The sequence below is a fragment of the Vulpes lagopus genome, chromosome 5 (genome assembly GCF_018345385.1).
Source record: "Vulpes lagopus strain Blue_001 chromosome 5, ASM1834538v1, whole genome shotgun sequence".
Classification (NCBI taxonomy): Eukaryota; Metazoa; Chordata; class Mammalia; order Carnivora; family Canidae; genus Vulpes; species Vulpes lagopus.
This window is the reverse complement of record NC_054828.1, coordinates 126,131,958-126,150,349: the sequence shown is the minus strand read 5'-3', so window position 1 is coordinate 126,150,349 and position 18,392 is coordinate 126,131,958. Positions and strand designations below refer to the sequence as shown.

General features: G+C 49.2%; 1 protein-coding gene across 5 annotated transcripts in view; it reads left to right on the top strand.

Moving 5' to 3' along the window:
• Positions 1-1,094: 1,094 nt before the first annotated feature.
• Positions 1,095-18,392, top strand: part of ATP6V1C2 (ATPase H+ transporting V1 subunit C2) — a 53,631-nt gene continuing 36,333 nt past the window's right edge. For 4 of the 5 annotated variants that reach the window (XR_005987802.1, XM_041755131.1, XM_041755130.1 and 1 more), the window contains exons 1-3: positions 2,263-2,322; positions 3,631-3,785; positions 6,188-6,255. Coding sequence is in view for 3 of the 5 variants with exons in the window: in XM_041755131.1 (XP_041611065.1) it covers positions 3,657-3,785; positions 6,188-6,255 (197 nt within the window). In the remaining 2 variants the exon portion in view is untranslated. Of the gene's footprint in view, positions 1,176-2,262; positions 2,323-3,630; positions 3,786-6,187; positions 6,256-18,392 lie in introns of those variants that run through there. The other variant, XR_005987803.1, reaches the window with a different exon arrangement.

Here is an 18,392-nt window from a genome sequence, read left to right as displayed (position 1 = left end):
TCATTAGAGGAATCCATATTTGTAGAAAGAATGGTGCCGTAAGGAAAGTCCAGGACAATTCTAAATGTGATGCCCAATGCCTGAGAAGCCAGTGTAGGGTGATGGTTTGGAATATTGAAGAAAAACATGATCTGAGAAGGAAAGCACATATTCTCCCCCTGAGTTAGGGCCCAGTCCTGCAGGCTGGCGGGGAGCAGGGCTAAGGACCCTTGGACCCCAGGCCTATATCCCCTTCATAGCTCTGCCATTAACCAGTGACCCGACACCCAGCAATTCATGCAATTCTGGAGCATCCCTACACTTGTTTGTAATTGAAGTTTGTCCACAGCTCTACGATTCTGTTTGGCCTGGCTGGAAAGAATTGACATTCCTGGGTCAAGTCCAAGGTCGGAGACCCTAGGTTTAATGTCCAACCGGGCCACTCCTTCCCTGGAATTACCATTTTTACCTCCCTGTACACACCGGGTTTCCTCATCCCTTGGTTTCAGGTGTCCTCCCTCAGAAGATGTTGCAAGGACTGACTAATGCACATGAGTGTCCCAATCGTGATGATGCACCGCACAGGTGCTGGGAGTTCCGAACTGCCAATTCCAAGCCCACAACAGGATTGCAGTGTGAGCACTTGTGACCTTAGAAGTCACCTTTCTGTGCGGCATCTGGGGCTTCTCATCCCAGCATCTGGAGTTCCACCTTCCCAAAGATCCGAAAGCATTCTCAGCAACAGGTGGATAGTCAGACTGGTTTTGTCTAATAAGGGGGGGGGGGGGGCTCACTTCTCAAGGAACTCTTCAACACTCTCCACCCCCCCCCCACTATAATTCTGAGATTTTTATCTTTCCCAGAAATCACTGCAAACATCGTCCACGGGGAAGGATACGCTCACATTTCCTCCTCTACTCCAGAGAACATGAATTCTTAGGAGTTTTTGTTTCGTTTTGTAAGCGTCACACGTTAATTTCTGGGGGTTCCCTCTCTTTTTTCAGACAGCGCGGTTCGTGACTGCACATGGGGCGGGGGGACACTGGGTTTTCAAGCCCTGCCACACCCAGGGCGGCTTCGGCTTCGCAGGAGGGGTGAGGTGAGGTGGGCGCGGGGGACCCTGGAGAGTTTCCTTGGCAACCGGGGACCCGCTGCCGCCCACGTGGACGCCCACGGAGGCTTGGTCGCCCGCCCAGGTGCGTTCCAGAACCTATGCGGACCTGTTGCGCTTCTTCCCACGGATCAGTCCTGTCGCCGGGGGATTCCCGAGCCCCTGTGCTGGGTCCCCGCGGGGCGGGGGGGGGGGGGGGGGGTCCGGGGACCGCGCGCAGCCCGCTCCTCTCGGGCCTGCAGGTCGGGTGCGCTCTGCTACGTGGTGGGCCGGAGCTCCTCACCCCGCCCCGGATGCTCCCCAGAATCCCGCCTGCAGCACCCCCGAGGGGGACCCAGGGCTCCGATGCTCCCCAGAATCCCACTTGCACGCACGCCCGAGGGGGACCCAGGGCCCCGATGCTCCCCAGAATCCCGCCTACAGCACCCCCGGGGGAGACCCAGGCCCCCGATGCTCCCCAGGATCCCGCCTGCAGCACCCCCGGGGGAGACCCAGGCCCCCGATGCTCCCCAGAATCCCGCTTGCACGCACGCCCGAGGGGGACCCAGGGCCCCGATGCTCCCCAGAATCCCGCCTACAGCACCCCCGGGGGAGACCCAGGCCCCCGATGCTCCCCAGGATCCCGCCTGCAGCACCCCCGAGGGAGACCCAGGCCCCCGATGCTCCCCAGAATCCCGCCTACAGCACCCCCGGGGGAGACCCAGGCCCCCGATGCTCCCGCTCCCATGCAGCACCCCCGAGGGAGACCCAGGCCCCCGATGCTCCCCCAGGATCCCGCCTGCAGCACCCCCGAGGGAGACCCAGGCCCCCGATGCTCCCCAGAATCCCGCCTACAGCACCCCCGGGGGAGACCCAGGCCCCCGATGCTCCCCAGGATCCCGCCTGCAGCACCCCCGAGGGAGACCCAGGCCCCCGATGCTCCCCAGGATCCCGCCTGCAGCACCCCCGAGGGAGACCCAGGCCCCCGATGCTCCCCAGGATCCCGCCTGCAGCACCACCGAGGGGGACCCAGGGCCCGGGGCGCGCGGAGGCCACAGCCGGCGAGGGGCCCCGGGCGGGCGGCGGCGGGAGGCGGGAGGCGGGTATGCAAATGCCCGGGGGCGGGCGGCGGCCTCCCGGTCGGGATAAAAGCCCGGGGCGGGGCGCCGCGCAGCAGCCGCTGCCTCCCGGGAGCCGGCCGTGCGCTCCGCCCCGCGCCCGCCCGCAGCCCCCCGCGCGGCCGCCGGCTCCGGGTAAGGACGCGCGGGGTCTGGGGCGCGACCCGGGGTCGGGCGCTCGCCGCCCCCCCGCCCCCGCCTGGCCTCGGCCCCCGCGCGCCGGCCCGGGCCGCGCTTTCTCCGTGGGAACCGGGGAAGCGGCGCCTCCGCGGCGCCCTCGGCGGGCCGGGCGGGGGCATCTCCGCAGGCTGCGCGCGGGGCCGACGTGTCCCCAGGCCTTGGGCCCCGCACCGCCAGGGACTGCGTTCGTGGCGCGGGGGGCAGGAGGGACCCGGGGTATGGGGGGGGGGTGCGACGCGAGGCCAAAGGAAAAGCTTCCCGGACGGGCCGGGCTGTCCCCCTCGGGAGGCGCTGGGAGGGGAGGAGCGGGCCGGGGACCAGGTGTGGGCGTGTGCACGTTTGAATGAGCAGGACTAGTGGCCTTTGGAAGCCGCAGACCTGAGGCCCGGCGCGCTACCCACCTCTGCACGGTGCACACCTGGTCGTAGGGAAAAAGGACTTTCGTAGGCCTCCCACCACCCTTTCCACGTATTTGGGAAAAAGTGGAGTTCTTCTGAGGCCTGTTTTAAGATTTTACTTACTTATTTGAGAGAGAGCTTGAGTGCAAGCAGGGGGGAGAGGCAGAGGGAGAGAGAAAAAGGGAGAAGCGGACTCTGCACAGAGCAGGTTGCTGCTCAGCCCAATGCGGGGGCTCCATCCCAGGACCCTGGGATCACCCCCCGAGCTGCAGGCAGACCGAGCCACCCGGGTGCCCCCCGAAGTCTGTTTGTAAGGGTAGCACTATTCTCCAGGTTGGTCAGTTAAGATCCGGGGTTTGTCCAAGCAAGCCCCTGTTGTGAAATTGCCTCCTTGTCTCATTCCCGCCTTCACCCCATCCTGCATCCCACAAAGTACAAGGTGGAAAGGAGGAACTATTTCAGAGGGCCCCACGCCCAGCTTGCTGTGCCCTGCGTGTGCATTATGGTGTCAGGAGTGTGTGTGTTTTGGGGGGGGGGATCAAAGGAACAGGAATCTGGTTCTCCCCAACCCTCTCCCCCAACCCTGGAAACCAGTCAGAACCACCCTAGGGGTGGCTTGAGAGTCTTTCTGGCGCCCTGAGGGCTTTCTGAGTGGAGATAAGAAACGTTGCTTTGTGCATATGGTGTCCTTGGAACTAGAGAATCTGAATTGGAAGGTCAAAGGGGCAAAGAATGAGAAATGGGAAAATCAACACATCCTGGAGAGGATTAATTCTGCGGGAAGGGAGTGCGGAAGGAGTAGAGAGATATTTGACACTTGTCTCCTCCTGTTTCTGTTTGTGTATGTTGCTGTGGTTCTGGCCAGTAACTGGATAAAAGAAGGCGGGAAGCATGTCGGAGTTTTGGTTAATTTCTGCCCCTGGTGATCAGGAAAATTTACAAGCTCTGGAGAGGATGAACACCGTAACCTCCAAGTCCAACCTGTCTTATAACACCAAATTCTCGATTCCAGACTTCAAGGTAAAATTCCTGGAGAGGAGGAAGGAGGTGATGGATTGGGGTGGGTGGATGTCTTCTGGGAAGCCAAGGAGAAAATAACAGGGCGAAGACAGCGAGGCTGAGGACCAGCCTGGGGGTGAGGATGGACAGGGTGAGTCAGCGGTCTGGATGGGACTTCGTACCACGGCCCGAAGTTAGTTGTGGTTCCTGTGGGCTTAAAGACACAGGACAGAACAAGCAGGGGGAGACGGGTGTGGGTAGAAGTGTCTTCAAAAAGTGGGAAGAGGGGATCCCTGGGTGGCGCAGCGGTTTGGCGCCTGCCTTTGGCCCAGGGCGCGATCCTGGAGACCCGGGATCGAATCCCACGTCGGGCTCCCGGTGCATGGAGCCTGCTTCTCCCTCTGCCTGTGTCTCTGCCTCTCTCTCTATCTCTCTGTGACTATCATAAATAAAAATAAATAAATTAAAAAAAAAAAAGTGGGAAGAGCATTTTACACACCTGGGCCCTGTGAGTTGTTCTAGGATTCTTCGTGTGTTGTCTTGGACACATAAGACCAACAATACAGTTTAAACGTGCAGGCTTGGAGAGCTGCATCCTGGTAGTTACCGTACTTGGTAGCCCAGAACCATTGGGTAGTCCCCAGTAGAACTGGGAACGTGGTGGGAGATAAAGGATCCTTCTGGTTCTGGTGGAGAGGCAAGAAGGCAATTTAATGATAAGTGGGCAGATGGCAGAAAGAGATAGGACAGGAAAGAGGTATGAGGCAGGGGAGTCTAAGGGCTCTGCAAGAGAACAAAGTTAAAATGAAAGAAATATGAAGGAGAAACAAGGTGTGTAATAATCTTTTTGCTTCAAAAGAGTGGAATTCTTGTCATGCCTCCTAAGATCGTACGTTTCCAAAAGGACGAAGCTTGAGGCTTTTTCGATGACACCTGTGCAAATGCGTTGTGGGTGCTGGAGGGGTGGCCCCAACTGCCCAGAGGCAGCTCTTCTAGCAAACTGTCACCTAATCTTTCAAACCTCAGTCTGTCCCTCTGCCCTACGAGCTCCGCCATCAGCCACCCGAGTTATCGGTGATGCTACTGTATCTGTGAGCGTTTATTGAACAATATGTTGGGGGCCAGGCACCTTCAGCACATCATCTGGCATCTTCACAAGTCCCAAGGTATAAACCAGGAAGAGCCAAGAAGGAGACCAGGGCTGCGGATCTGGGGAGTGGCAGCACTGGTTTCTGAAGCCATATGTGGCTTCTTGTGTAGACGTCCCTCTGTCTGGTGGCCCATGCTCTAAAGGTTTGGGAATTCAGCATGCACGGGCCGCAGACTCCGTAAGGCAGCGTGTTAGACTGGAGGGAGCAAAGATAAGAAACAGGAGCCTCCCCCAAAGTTGCTTAACATCACATTGCCTGGAAAGGAGCAACTGCACTCACAAGAGCTATCCGGGCTTCGTCCGTTCCTAATTAGCTTTCTTAAAGTATTTTTTTAAAAGCATTTTTAAATGAAGGTATAGTTGACACACCACGTTAATCCTGATTACTCTTCAGTGCCTGATGGGTGACTGGTGACACGAAAACAAAGTCCTTCCTTCTGGTTCTGTGGCTAGACCTTTAAATACAGCTTTGGACGCTGTAATCATTTTTCACTTTAAGAAACAGATCGTTACAAGAAATCTGAAAAGAAAAGGCCTTGCAGGACTGATGAGGTGGGAGGGAGAGCTGGCCCCCGGGCCAGCAAGGTCATTGTTAGTAATAGCAAAGAACAGACATAGGGACTGGTTGCACATTTTGGAGAAGAAAGGCTTTAGAAATGGCAATTTCCTTTTTTTTTTTTTTTTTATTTTTTAGATTTTATTTATTTGAGAGAGAGAGAACGTGAGCCGTGAGGGTGGGGTTGGGGGTGGCAGAGGCAGAGGAGAAGCAAGAGCCCTGCTGAGCAGGGAGCTCAAGGCGGGGCTCAGTCCCTGGACCCTAGAATCATGACCTGAGCCAAAGGCAGATGCTTAACCTACTGAGCCACCCAGGCGCCCCAGAAATGGCAGCTTCTTTAATGTGCTTTCTGCTACATCTGCTCCTCAGCTGCGGGGATTAATCACATGACTAGCAAATCCCATTCTAAGAAGAAAATGAGCTGGGGTCTCATGGTGACCTAGTGGTCACTCCTTCCTGTGGCAGAAATATGACGTTTATCCCAGTTTATTATAATAACAGCAATAACAACAACAATGATAATTAAAATTAAAAGTTCAAAAATATCCCAAATCCATGGCTTCTCTTTAACAGCTCTTCCCAGCTCCCAGTTGGGCCATTAACCAGGAATAGTGAAGGCAAGATGAAGGTTACAGAACTCCCTGCACTGTTGTTGAAAGTGACCTACCCTTCTCTGCCAGAAAGCGTGAGCCTCTAACTTCTTTCCGATCTTTCTAGGTGGGGACCTTGGATTCCCTGGTTGGCCTCTCTGATGAGCTGGGGAAACTCGATACCTTTGCTGAAAGGTAAACTATTTCTTATTTACTGCAAACAAGTGAGAATTTGACATTGTTGTCAGAGGACACAGTGCTCTTGCTTTGGCTGAACCCATACTTGTCCAAACCGAGTCCTAGAAGTCACATGAAGAACCAGTGTGGGTCCCCATGAGGGCACCAGTTGGACAGCAGCACCTGGGGGCTCTCAGGTAGATTTTTTTTTTTTTTGCTGGAGGCAACATTTTTTTAGGGGGCTACCTTCAAAATGAAGAGAACTATGGCATAAGGTATTAAAAACTTGTCGATGGGGAGCCTGGGTGGCTCAGTGGTTGAGCATCTGCCTTTGGCTCAGTATGTGATCCCAGGGTCCTGGGATCCTGTCCCACATCAGGCTCCCCAGAGGGAGCCTGCTTCTCCCTCTGCCTGAGTCTCTGCTTCTCTCTGTGTCTCTCATGAATAAATAAAAAAAAAATCTTAAAAAAAAACTTTTAGAAAAGTAATTGATGCAGGTTCCCCCAAGGCTTTATATATTTTTTAAAATTATATATTTATTTATTTACAATAGTCACACAGAGAGAGAGGGAGAGAGAGAGAGAGAGAGAGGCAGAGACACAGGCAGAGGGAGAAGCAGGCTCCATGCACCGGGAACCCGACGTGGGACTCGATCCCGGGTCGACAGGATCGTGCCCTGAGCCAAAGGCAGGCGCCAAACCGCTGTGCCACCCAGGGATCCCCCAAGGCTTTATATTTTAAAGTTCTTTGTTTGGTTTTGTTTTTGTAGTAATAGAAGCACATAGTAAAAAATTCGAAGTGCAGACGGAAGGCTATCCAGTGACATGTTTTCTTCTCATCTGGTTTCTTCTTTCCTGTTCCCTCATTTCCCCCCTTTTGTGGCAACATTACTGTAGTTTTGAGGAGCACCTTCTGGAGACAGCCTGTACATGCATAATCAAATATGAATATGTCCCGAAAAGCAGTTTTACACAAATAAGAGTGTATGTCCTGCACCTTGCTTTTTTCACCTAATCACATATCTTAGAGATAGTTTCATGTCAGTCTATAACTGGGTTTTTCTACTGGGCTCTATTCTGTTGAATAGAGATTCCCTAATTTACTTGTATTTCCCTATTGATGGACACTTAAGTTTTCTGGTCTCTAGCTGTTACAAATAATGCTGTATGGTGGTCCTTTTTCCTTTGTGCACATGTAGGAGTAGGATAATTGCAAGTTGAAATGCTGGATTAAAGAATATTTGTATGTAAACTTGTACAGATATGCCCACATCACCTCTCCAAGGAATTATTCCCATTCCCATTCCCACCAAAAGTGTGTGAGGATAGTTCAAAGTCTTAAAGTCCTTTATTAATTTTTAAAATTGTTACAAATCTAGTACATAATCTCTGGAAAATACAGATGGATCTCAGAGGACCATGAAAAAGAAGATATAAATCAAGGGCACCTGGGTGGCTCAGTGGTTGAGCATCTTGCCTTTGGCTCAGGTTGTGATCCCAGAGTCCAGGGATTGAGTCCCGCACCAGGTTCCCTGCAGGGAGGCTGCTTCTCTCTCTGCCTGTGTCTCTGCCTCTCTCTGTGTGTCTCTCATGAATAAATAAATAAAATCTTTAAAGAAAAAAAAGAAAACCCAAATCACCAGTAATTATGCCATTCAGAAGATACCGCTATGATGTCATGTTGTATTTATAGTAGAGACCTCCAGTTTTTTCTCTGCATGTTATTTATGCATGCATATATTAATAATGGTGACATTTGTTATATGAATTTGTAACTTGCTTTTCTCCTTATATCTTCTTTTAAAGATCATTTATTTGAGAGAGAGAGCAAGAGCGCTTGCATGAGTGGGGCAGAGGCAGAGGGAGAGGGAGAGAGAGAAAATCCCAAGCAGGCTCCACACCCAGCACAGAGCCGGAAGTGGGGCTCGATCTCACAACCCTGAGATCATGACCCTGAGATCATGACCTGGGCCGAAGTCAAGAGTTGGATGCTCGACTGACTGAGCCACCTAGGTACCCCTGTCCTCATATCTTATATCCTGTGGATCACACTATTAACTATTCCACTCTGAGTGTTATACCCTAGGGATTTGCCATAATTTGTTTATTTGGGTGTTTTAAAATAATAACCCCCAGTTTTAGTGCAACTGAAAACGTGTTAACAAATGTTCTCATGTGAATGAAAAATAATGCAGGTGGGGTAGATGAAGAAAACAGTCCACGAGGCCCAGGTCATGACCAGGACACCCACCACTTAATCTTGCTGCCTCCATAGAGGGTTTCTGATTCTCGGGGCCTATGGACTTTGCTGGTGTTTCTTTTCAGCGCAAAGGTGATGTGATGTGTCCCTGCCTTTTTAACACATTTTTAAAGGAGTCCTAGCGATCACACTTTAAGGATTCTTAATCTGCAGATTGGTGCCATGAGCTAGAAATTAGGTTTTCTGGGTTCTTTTCTGGTTCTTTTCTGGTTTTCTGGTTCTGTTGCTGTTCACCTACCCCTAGTCTGAGAATGAAAACGATGCTTTTTTAGTAACATTCTGATACACGTGGGATGTTGCTCCAACCACAGGAAGGCAGTCCTGGTCACCAAGTAGTTGGCACCAACTTTGAAAAAGAAAACTAGCCTTTGGCTTTCCTATCTGTAAAATGGGACAATAGTGAGCGTCTCTGTGCTTTCACAGAAGAGTGAAGGGGAGTAAAGTCATGTTATATCAAGTATTATAAAAACCTAGGACATGTTCTTTTTTTTTTTTTTAAGTTCTTTTTCATGAGAGGCACACAGAGAGAAGCAGAGACACAGGCAGAAGGAGAACAGGCTCCCTGCAGGGAGCCCGATGTGGGACTTGATCCCAGGATCCCGGGATCACGCCCTGAGCCAAAGGCAGATGCTCAACCCCTGAGCCACCCAGAGGCCCCCCTAGGACATGTTCTATGAAAAGTTAACATCTGAGGAACAGTGGCCTGATCCCTAAATATCAACTCCTTTCTTAGGCTACTCCACTGCACAGGAGTTGGGTCTGACAGACACTGGAGGCAGCTCACTGCCCTAGGCTCGCCATTACTCCTGATTTTCTCCGCAGCCCTGACACACCACAGCATGAGGACCATGCAGTGAGGAGCGGCAGTATTGCCATAAGAAGTGTTCCCAGGCCTGCTGCAGAAATGACCGCGAGTCAGCATTTTGTCCTTCTAGACTTTTTTAGACCCTTCTAGATCTTTCCTTGCTACAAATTGTCTGCCCTAGTGCAGGTCCCGTGGCCTGTTTCTTATTCCTCTAGCTCTAAAATTCTATGATCCTGGATTATTATTTCCACCTTCATTTCCTTTTTGTTTTGTTGCTTTGCCTTGTTTTTATTTGTGTTCTGTCCCATACCTAGTGGTTGCAACAGTTTGCTTGCGCTGGTGCCATGGCATGTATTTAAGAAGTACTATGAAAATAGTGTGAGCAGGCAAGGTTAAGGCTGTCATCGTGAAACAGATAGGACCCATACGAATTAAGGTGTTTTCAAAAAGCAGGGCTAGGTGTGGTGAGAATGGCAGTCACAGTGCATTGTTTTATTTTTCCTTGTGGGTATATATTCTCTAGAGCCTTCCTTCGGAGGCGGGGCCGGGAGAGGGAAGTAGTGTGATCTGAGCACCCCTTATTTCTAGCATTTATTTAGTCCAGGGGCCCAGGGTTCTTTGTCTTAGGAGTTAATGCTGGAGTTTGGAGTAAAATGATAGGATATACACTACCTGAAGGCCTGCAGGTCTTTGAAACGTCCCACCTCATCCTTTAAAGGGGACATGAGTGTTGTTAGATAAATAAATGCTAGCCCAGGCAGCACAAACCTGTCAGCGCTGCTTCTGGCCAGGAGAACAGAGGAGGGGCAAGTGTTTTCAAGGTGTATTGTTTCCATATCCTTTTATTATTTATTTACTCGGGGCACTAGAGTGTTTTTCCATGTAGCTGGAAGGCAGGTTTTGCTTACTGCCTTCTTCTTCTTCCTTTTTTTTTTTTTTTTTTAATTTATTCTTTATCTGCCCCCCCCCCCCCCATTTACTCTATATTTACCCTGGAATTCATGAACATTTGAGAAACCGAATGATTTTATCTTGAAAGAAGCGCACTGCCTCCCTCCCCCCGCCCCCCACCTTTATCAGTGTTTGAGTTCTTCAGGTTATCTTAGCTGGTTTTGCGGTGCGGGTTGAAATATAGTTACGCTGCACAGGTGCTTTGGGCACTCAGAGACACCGCATGGGGCCTTGTGGTACACGGGTGACTGTCGCTTGCCCCCTGAGTAAAGTGCCCAGCTTCTGGGATAGCTGGTGGCTTTTCTTTACCCATGTGGCTCGGGGGAGTTGACTGAGGGTTAGCTCAAAGATGTGGATCACAGATTAGATACCTGAGTGCGGATGTCTGCTTAATGATGCAGATCTCAGGGAGTGGGTTCTTCTAAGGGCATTCTAAAGACCAGCAAATATAATTTAAAACATTACCCTGGCTGCATGACATTTCTTCAGTTCATTAGAAAAATATCAATTGAGTGCCCCCCCCCTTTTATTTGGCAGACAGAGAGAGATTAAATGCACGAGCTGGGGGGAGGGAGAGGGAGAAGCACACTCCCTGCTGAGCAGAGAGCCTGATCCCAGGACTCTGGGATCATGACCTGAGCCAAAAGCAGACACTTGTTTAACCAACTGAGCCACCCAGGCGCCCCAGTTGAATGCCTCTTAATGCTGTGTGCTTTCTAGACTCCTCAAAGCTGCCTGGCAGTCCTACTGTATGTGTTGGCTGTCCTCCTGTTCTTGATGACTATTTCCAACCTCCCCCTCACTGTAAACCCCCTGAACACCTGCTCAGGCTGCTTAGCCTCCCCAGACTCTCCTCCCACCCCCTGTCCCGGTGGGCTCCTTCTTCATGGCATTCACAGTGTACTTGTGCATTTTCTTCTGCGATCATTTGGTTAATATCAGCCTTCTAGCTAGATCCTGAGGTTAGTCATTGGTACACGGTAGATCCCTTGCACCTATAACTTTGTAGGCCCTCAAAAACCAGCTGAATGAATGAACAGAAGATTCCTGAAATATTAGAGCTGCACAGACCCCTAGAGAGCTAATCTAACCCAGCCATGCTCCAGATGAGGAACATGCCCAGAGAAAGAGCTGAGTGGGCTCAGGGCAGCAGATGAGCCTTCACCCAGATTCACCCATCAGTCATTGTTAGGATTTTTTTTTTTTTTTAAATACAGACGTTTAAAAATGGCTCACTCATGTCTTATTCATTGCTCAGATAATTAACATTGGCATTTTACAAAGTATTTGTAAATATTTAAAAATTTAAATGGTGTAACAATCAAATGGTATAAAAAGGAACAAAAAGTTCCACTTTACCCCAGTTGCTCTCCCCGTAGGCAATCATTATGATGGTTTTGTATTGTTCCTTCCTTAGTAAAACAAAACAAAAAATACACATGCCTTCATGCTCCTGCCCTAATATTTACAAACCTTAAAGATCTCATTGTGAGATATCTCCTAAGCATGAATTTTTTTTTTAAATTCAGATATATCCCAAGCATTTAGGACAGAACCTATCACATGGATGGTGCAAAGATCTTGTTGATAATTCATTTAGGATTATATTGAAATTAGGGGGTATTAACACTCTTATCATTTTGAGTATTTCCTTGAGCACAGTGCATCTTTCAAATGACTTAATTATTTTTCTCCTTCCTCTGAAAGAGAGTTTCCATGTCTCATTCAATAAAGGTTCTGCACGGTATCTCATTGACTATTTCCCCTCAAGTTTTATTTTTTATTTAATTGCTATTAGAAATGAGATGTTTTCTTTAAATGCTTACTGTTTATAAATAGAGATTTTCATGTATTAATTTCATGACCCACAAACTTACTGAATTGGAGCTAAGGCGAGAGGCCAGGGAGTCTGGCTCCAGAGTCCTCACTTTTAACCACAATATTAAGGTGGGTCTGTTGTGTGACAGCACAACATTAGAAAGCCGTATTAATGTAAGAATGATGACAGCTTTGTAAAAAGAATTTGGAAGTTTTACTGTGTTCTCCATCCTCTCCACGATGTTCACACAGCATCCACTAGCCACATGGGGCCTTTGAGTACTTGAGAGGTGGCTAGTTCGAAATGAGATGTGTAAAGTATGAAACATCACATTACAAAGACTTAGTACCCAAAAAAATAAAAAAAAAAAAGGAAAATCCTAATATTTGTTGAAACAGTAATGTTTTGGATATTGGGTTACATAAAATATATTATTATTATTTTTTAAGATTTTATTTACTCATAGAGACACAGAGAAAGAGAGGCAGAGACACAGGCAGAGGGAGAAGCAGGCTCCATACAGGAAGCCTCTCGTGGGACTCGATCCCGGGTCTCCAGGATCATACCCCAGGCTGCAAGAGGCGCTAAACCACTGTGCCATCGGGGCTGCCCCGTAAAATATATTATTAAAATTAGTTTCACTGTTATTTTTTTAAGATTTTATTTATTTATTCATGAGAGACACACACAGAGAGGCAGAGACACAGGCAGAGGGAAAAGCAGGCTCCATGCAAGGAGTCCGACACAGGACATGATCCCGGGACTCCAGGATCAGGCCCTGGGCTGAAGGCGTTGCCAAACTGCTGAGCCACCAGGACTGCCCTATTTCACTGTTATTTTTTTTAGTGTGGCTACTAGGAATTATTATTATTATTATTATTATTTTTAAAGATTTTTATTTATTTATTCATGAGAGACACAGATTGAGAGGCAGAGACACAGGCAGAGGGAGAAGCAGGCTCCATGCAGGGAGCCTGACGTGGGACCGGATCCCAGGACTCCAGGACTACACCCTGGACCGAAGGCAGATACCCAACCACTGAGCCATCCAAGGATCCCCTACTAGGAATTTTTAAATGACACTTGTGGCTCAGTTATATTTCTATTAGGCAGCATTGGGCTAGAGTCTAGACAGTGCTTCTCAAACATACAGATGAATCCCCTGGGGATCTCAAGAGAAATGCAGATTCTGACTTAGGACCTTACAAGTTCCAGTTACATAAACTGATACTGTGCTGCTGGTCTGCAGACCACACTTGGCATGCCACCTCCACACCACTTATGTCAGTGGCTCTTGAACAGCAGCGTACAAGAAAATCATATGGAAGCTTTGTTAGGAAACATATTACTGGGGGCACCTGAGTGGCTCGATGGTTGAGCATCTGCCTTTGGCTCAGGGCATGATCCCAGAGTCCCGGGATCAAGTCCTGCATCAGGCTCCCTGCATGGAGCCTGCTTCTCCCTCTGCCCATGTCTCTGCCTCTCTCTCTCTATGTCTCTCATGAATAAATACCATCTTAAAAAAAAAAAAAAAGATTACTGGAGGGGCGCCTGGATGGCTCAGTTAAACATCCGACTCTTGATTTCAGCTCAGGTCATCTCAGGGTCGTGAGATCGAGTCCCATGCCCAGCATGGAGCCTGCTTGAGATTCTCTGCCCCTCCCCGCCCCCCCATGAGAGAATAGATTACGGGACTCCACCTGCAGAATTTCTGATTCAGTAGGTCTGAGGTGGGGCCTGAAAATCTGCATTTTCAGTGTGAAGTAAGTGAGTGCTGTTTCTATCTTTGGCCATTTGAAGACCTCGTGGGACCACGTGTATTGCTGCTTCTCCTGAATGTTCCATGGGTGCCAAGCTGGGTGCATGCTCTTGTTCTCATTGTACAGCGTTGATAGATGTTTATAGGAACAACAGTTATCACCATTTTCATATCTGCTCTGTGCTTTGGTACCTGATGCCACTTGGCGCTCTTGCTGGAGGCACGAAGGCTGTGGGGGTTGCCACTCGCTGTGTGCGCCTCTGTTTGCCCTGTTTTCTGTCTTGAGTTCACGCACCGCCCTGTTCTGGCAACTTCCTTTCAGCGATCACTCATCGTGTGCCGGGCGCTGTAGGAGGCGCTTCTCATTTCTCTGTTTCCTCATGGAATCTTCGCCACAGTCCTGCGAACTGGGTAAATACCCGCTCGTGATAGATGAGAATACGGAAGCCGCTTGTGCAAAGTCACGTAGCTGGTGCGTGTCAGGCCTTACCCTGGTCCACCTGCTTCTCTCCTCGCCTCAGCCAGGGGCCTGGGAAGGGGACAGGTAGCTTCTCCCCTGCCAGCCCTGCCTTCAGGTCCTGCTGTGACACTCTCTGCTCTGCCTGAGGTGACTCAGTCCCTGACCCCCCCCCCCCCCCCCATCTCTAGCTGCTCTCACTAAACCAGAAGTTGGGCCAGCAGGGAAGGAATGTCGGCTGGTGGCCTTCTGTGCAGCAGGCCTGGGGTCAGGGGAGGCCTGAGGCAACATTGTGAAATCCGCAGAATAATCCTTTGGAGGCTAAATTTAGTCAAAGGCTCTTACTTCCATCTTAGATCTTGAGCAGCTCCTGGGCCCCACGGCTCCAGGGTTCTCCAGGCCTCAGCCCAGCGAACCTAACCTCATTTGCTCGCTCAGCCCTCTGGCTTGGCTCTTCACACCGTACGAGATGGCTGTCACCCTTGTTCTCAAGAACTTCAGGAGCAGCTTTATTTGTTTTTTTTAAAGGTTTTATTTATTTATTCATGACACACAGAGAGAAAGGCAGAGACATAGGCAGAGGGAGAAGGGGCTCATGACTTCTGTGCTTGAGACCTTCCTGTGGCTTTCCAGTGCCTTCGATATAGAATGCATGCTCTTAACTCTGACTTCCAGAACCTACTGAGTCGGGCTTTGGAATCCTCCCTCATGCCCTCCCCACCAACCACCGCCCTGGCCCCATGCTGCTCTGGGTTCAGGCGCAACCTGCCCCGGACGAGAAGGCCCCCCACCCTTGCAGGGCGGGTTCCTTCTTGTCATCCCCATCTCAGGTTAGATGTCACCTCCTCCAGAGGCCTTCTCCAGACTGGCTGACAGCCTCGTCCTGCCAGGTCACCCTGTTTTAATACTTGCATTCCACCTGCCACTATTTAATACTTTTGTTTTTTGTCTTTGCCTGTTTCCTGTAGAATATAAGCCCTAAGAAAGCAGGTAAGCAGGTTCTGGAACAGCGCCTGACTCATAGTGGGAGCTGAATAAATATGTACTGAATCCGTGTCCCTCATCTACCCCATCAGGAGGTCATAAGCCTCCTCTTTCAGCCCAAATGATTTCCTGAGAATTAAAAAAAAAATGCACAGGTCCTTGGGCACCACTACCTCCAGGGATTCTGATTAGGCTTATCTGGGGTGGGGTCCTGGAACGTGCATTTTATTTTATTTTATTTCATTTTTTTAAAAGATTTTTATTATTATTTATTCATAGAAATGCAGAGAGAGAGAGAGAGGCAGAGACACAGGCAGAGGGAGAAGCAGGCTCCATGCAGAGAGCCTGACATGGGACTCGATCCAGGGTCTCCAGGATCACGCCCTGTGCTGCGGGCAGCGCTAAACCGCTGCACCACCGGGGCTGCCCTTTTATTTCATTTTTTAAAGCATTAATTACTTGGCTAATTTATTTATTTATTGGAGAGATTGAGAGTACAGAGGGAGAGAGAAACTTAAGCTAACTCTGTGCGTAGTCTGACTGCTGTGGGGCTTGAACTCACGATGCTGAGATCATGACCTGAGCTGAAATCATGAGTTGGACACTTAACCAAATGAGCCACCCAGGCGCCCCTTGGAACCTGCATTTTAAATAGAAGCCTAGGGTGATTCAAGAGACACAGAGAGAGGGCTGGAGACACAGGCAGAGGGAGAAGTAGGCTCCCTGCAGGAAGCCCGATGCAGGACTCGATCCCAGGATCCCGGGATCACGCCCTGAGCCAAAGGCAGACACTCAGCCACTGAGCCACCCAGATGTCCCAACCCCATTTAATCTCCATGCACTTCCAGGAACTTGATCTCTAGGCCGGGGACTCTCAATATATATTAAAAAGTTCATAAAAAAAAAAAAAAGTTTGTTTCTGAACCGGTCATACATTCACACGCATCCAAGATCTGAACAATGAGAAGTCTCCCGGACACTTTACACGGTCCGCGCCCCATCTGACCCCTTCCCTGGCCCCTGCTTAAGGAAACCAGTTTTAGGAGTTGCTCGGATACATTTTCGGAGCCTCTCCCCTTTGGAAACGCAAAGTAGTAATCCAAATGGGCGTTTTGCATCTTGGTTATTTGTCACTTAGCAATGTGTCCTGGGAGATTCTCCTGTTGGTTCATAAAGGGCTGTCTCTTTCCCAGGTACCAGGCCCCCCACACGGGGAAGGTCCCATCGTTTATTAACCAGCCGCAGTGGTGGACACTGGCTTATTTAGTCTCACGGGGAAGGGGAAGGGAGCCGTTCCCAATGGTGCTGCAGTACCCAATCCCGCACCCAGACCATCACTTTGCACGGAAGGGTGTGCAGGTGTATCCGCAGGCTGAATTCTCCGAAGCAGACTGCTGACTCCGAGCGTCATATGCTTTTGTAATTTTGATGGATGTTGCCAGATTTCCCCGCACTGACCATTTTGCACTTCTACCCTCGATGATGAAGAGTCCGCATTTCCCTGAACCTTTCTCATCAAGTGTGTTATGAAATGTTGGGTTTTTATGAACTTGACAGTTCAGAAATGTGACCTGGGGATAGTAGCTTTTTTTCCCTAGTGGCTGTATTTAGACATGAATGACAAGCAATAGACAGTTTGATGAGTTTTGAAATACACATGTCTGTGAAGCCATCACCACGTGTCCCTTTCCCGGCAAAAGGTGCTCTGTGTCCCTTTGTAAGCAATTTCTTTCTCACAGCTCCTTGAACACTGATATGCTTTCTTTCACTATAAGATTATTTGCATCTTTCACAGCATTTATATAAAGAGAATGATATGGTTACTTACTCTTTCTTTGGTCTGGGTTTTCCATACCACATCATTATTTGGGATTTATCTATGTTGTTGTGTGTCTATTAGCAGTCATTTTTTTTTAACTGCTCAGTAGTAATTTGTTTTATGAGTAACCCTCAATTTATTTATCTGTTCACCTATTGGGGGACATTTAGATGCCTTCTAGTTTGGGACTTTTATTTTTTTTTTTTTTTTTAGTTTGGGACTTTTATGTATGTATTTTTTTTAGAGAGAAAGAGAGAGGGAGAGCAGGTACGTGAGGGAGGGCCAGAGGGAGAGGAAGAGAGAATCTCAAGCAGACTCCCCGCTAAGCGTGGAGCCTGTTACAGGGCTCCATCTCATGACCCAGAGATCACGACTTGAGCCAAAATCAAGAGTCAGACACCCAACCACCTGTGCCAGCCAGGCATCCCAGCTTTGGACTATTAAAAAGAAAGATCTTTTATGAACATTCATGTACAATCTTTATTATTGACATATGTTTTATTTTTTATTATTACTTTTAAAGATTTTATTCATTTATTCATGAGAGATGCAGAGAGAGAGGCAGAGACATAGGTAGAGGGAGAAGCAGCCTCCCCGCAGGGAGCCCGATGTGGGACTCAATTCCAGGAGCCCGGGGTTCACATCCTGAGCCAAAGGCAGGCGCTCAACCACAGAGCCACCCAGGCGTCCCTTGACATATGTTTTAATTTCTCTTACATAAATATCCACCCATTGAGGCATGTAGGGTCCTGGGTACACAGTGTGGGCATACACATCCCCTTTGACCCTCAAACCTTTGGATTGCTCCAAAGGGATGGACGCAGCTTAGAGGAAGGCCACACTGGGACCTTCTAAAGCGTGGGTCCCATGTGGTCCCAGGACACGGCTCCCTTATCATCGGCTAAGTTTGCTATTTCGATTGCATTGAGGCTTAGTGTTTTGTAGACATAGAGAATGCTGAGTTGTTATTTTTAAGGAAATAGCCATTCTTCAAGACGTTCACATTCTGGGAGATGGGGTAGATGAATAAAGAGATCATCTCAATCCTAGGTGACTTGTGAACAAAACAAAAATGGCTCCACGTTGGCTCTGAGGAACACTGGTCTAACATCCTGCTTCACATCTCAGGCACTTGCCCAGCCAGCCAGCACTTGCCGGGCATCTGTGTGTCTTCCAGGAACTACTGTATTTTTGCTGGAGCCGATGGTCATACAATTAATAATTTTTCAGAGATCTGTTTGTTTTGATGGAGTACCCAGATAAGGAAAGCCACACTTTGTACAGTATAATAAATGATGTGGT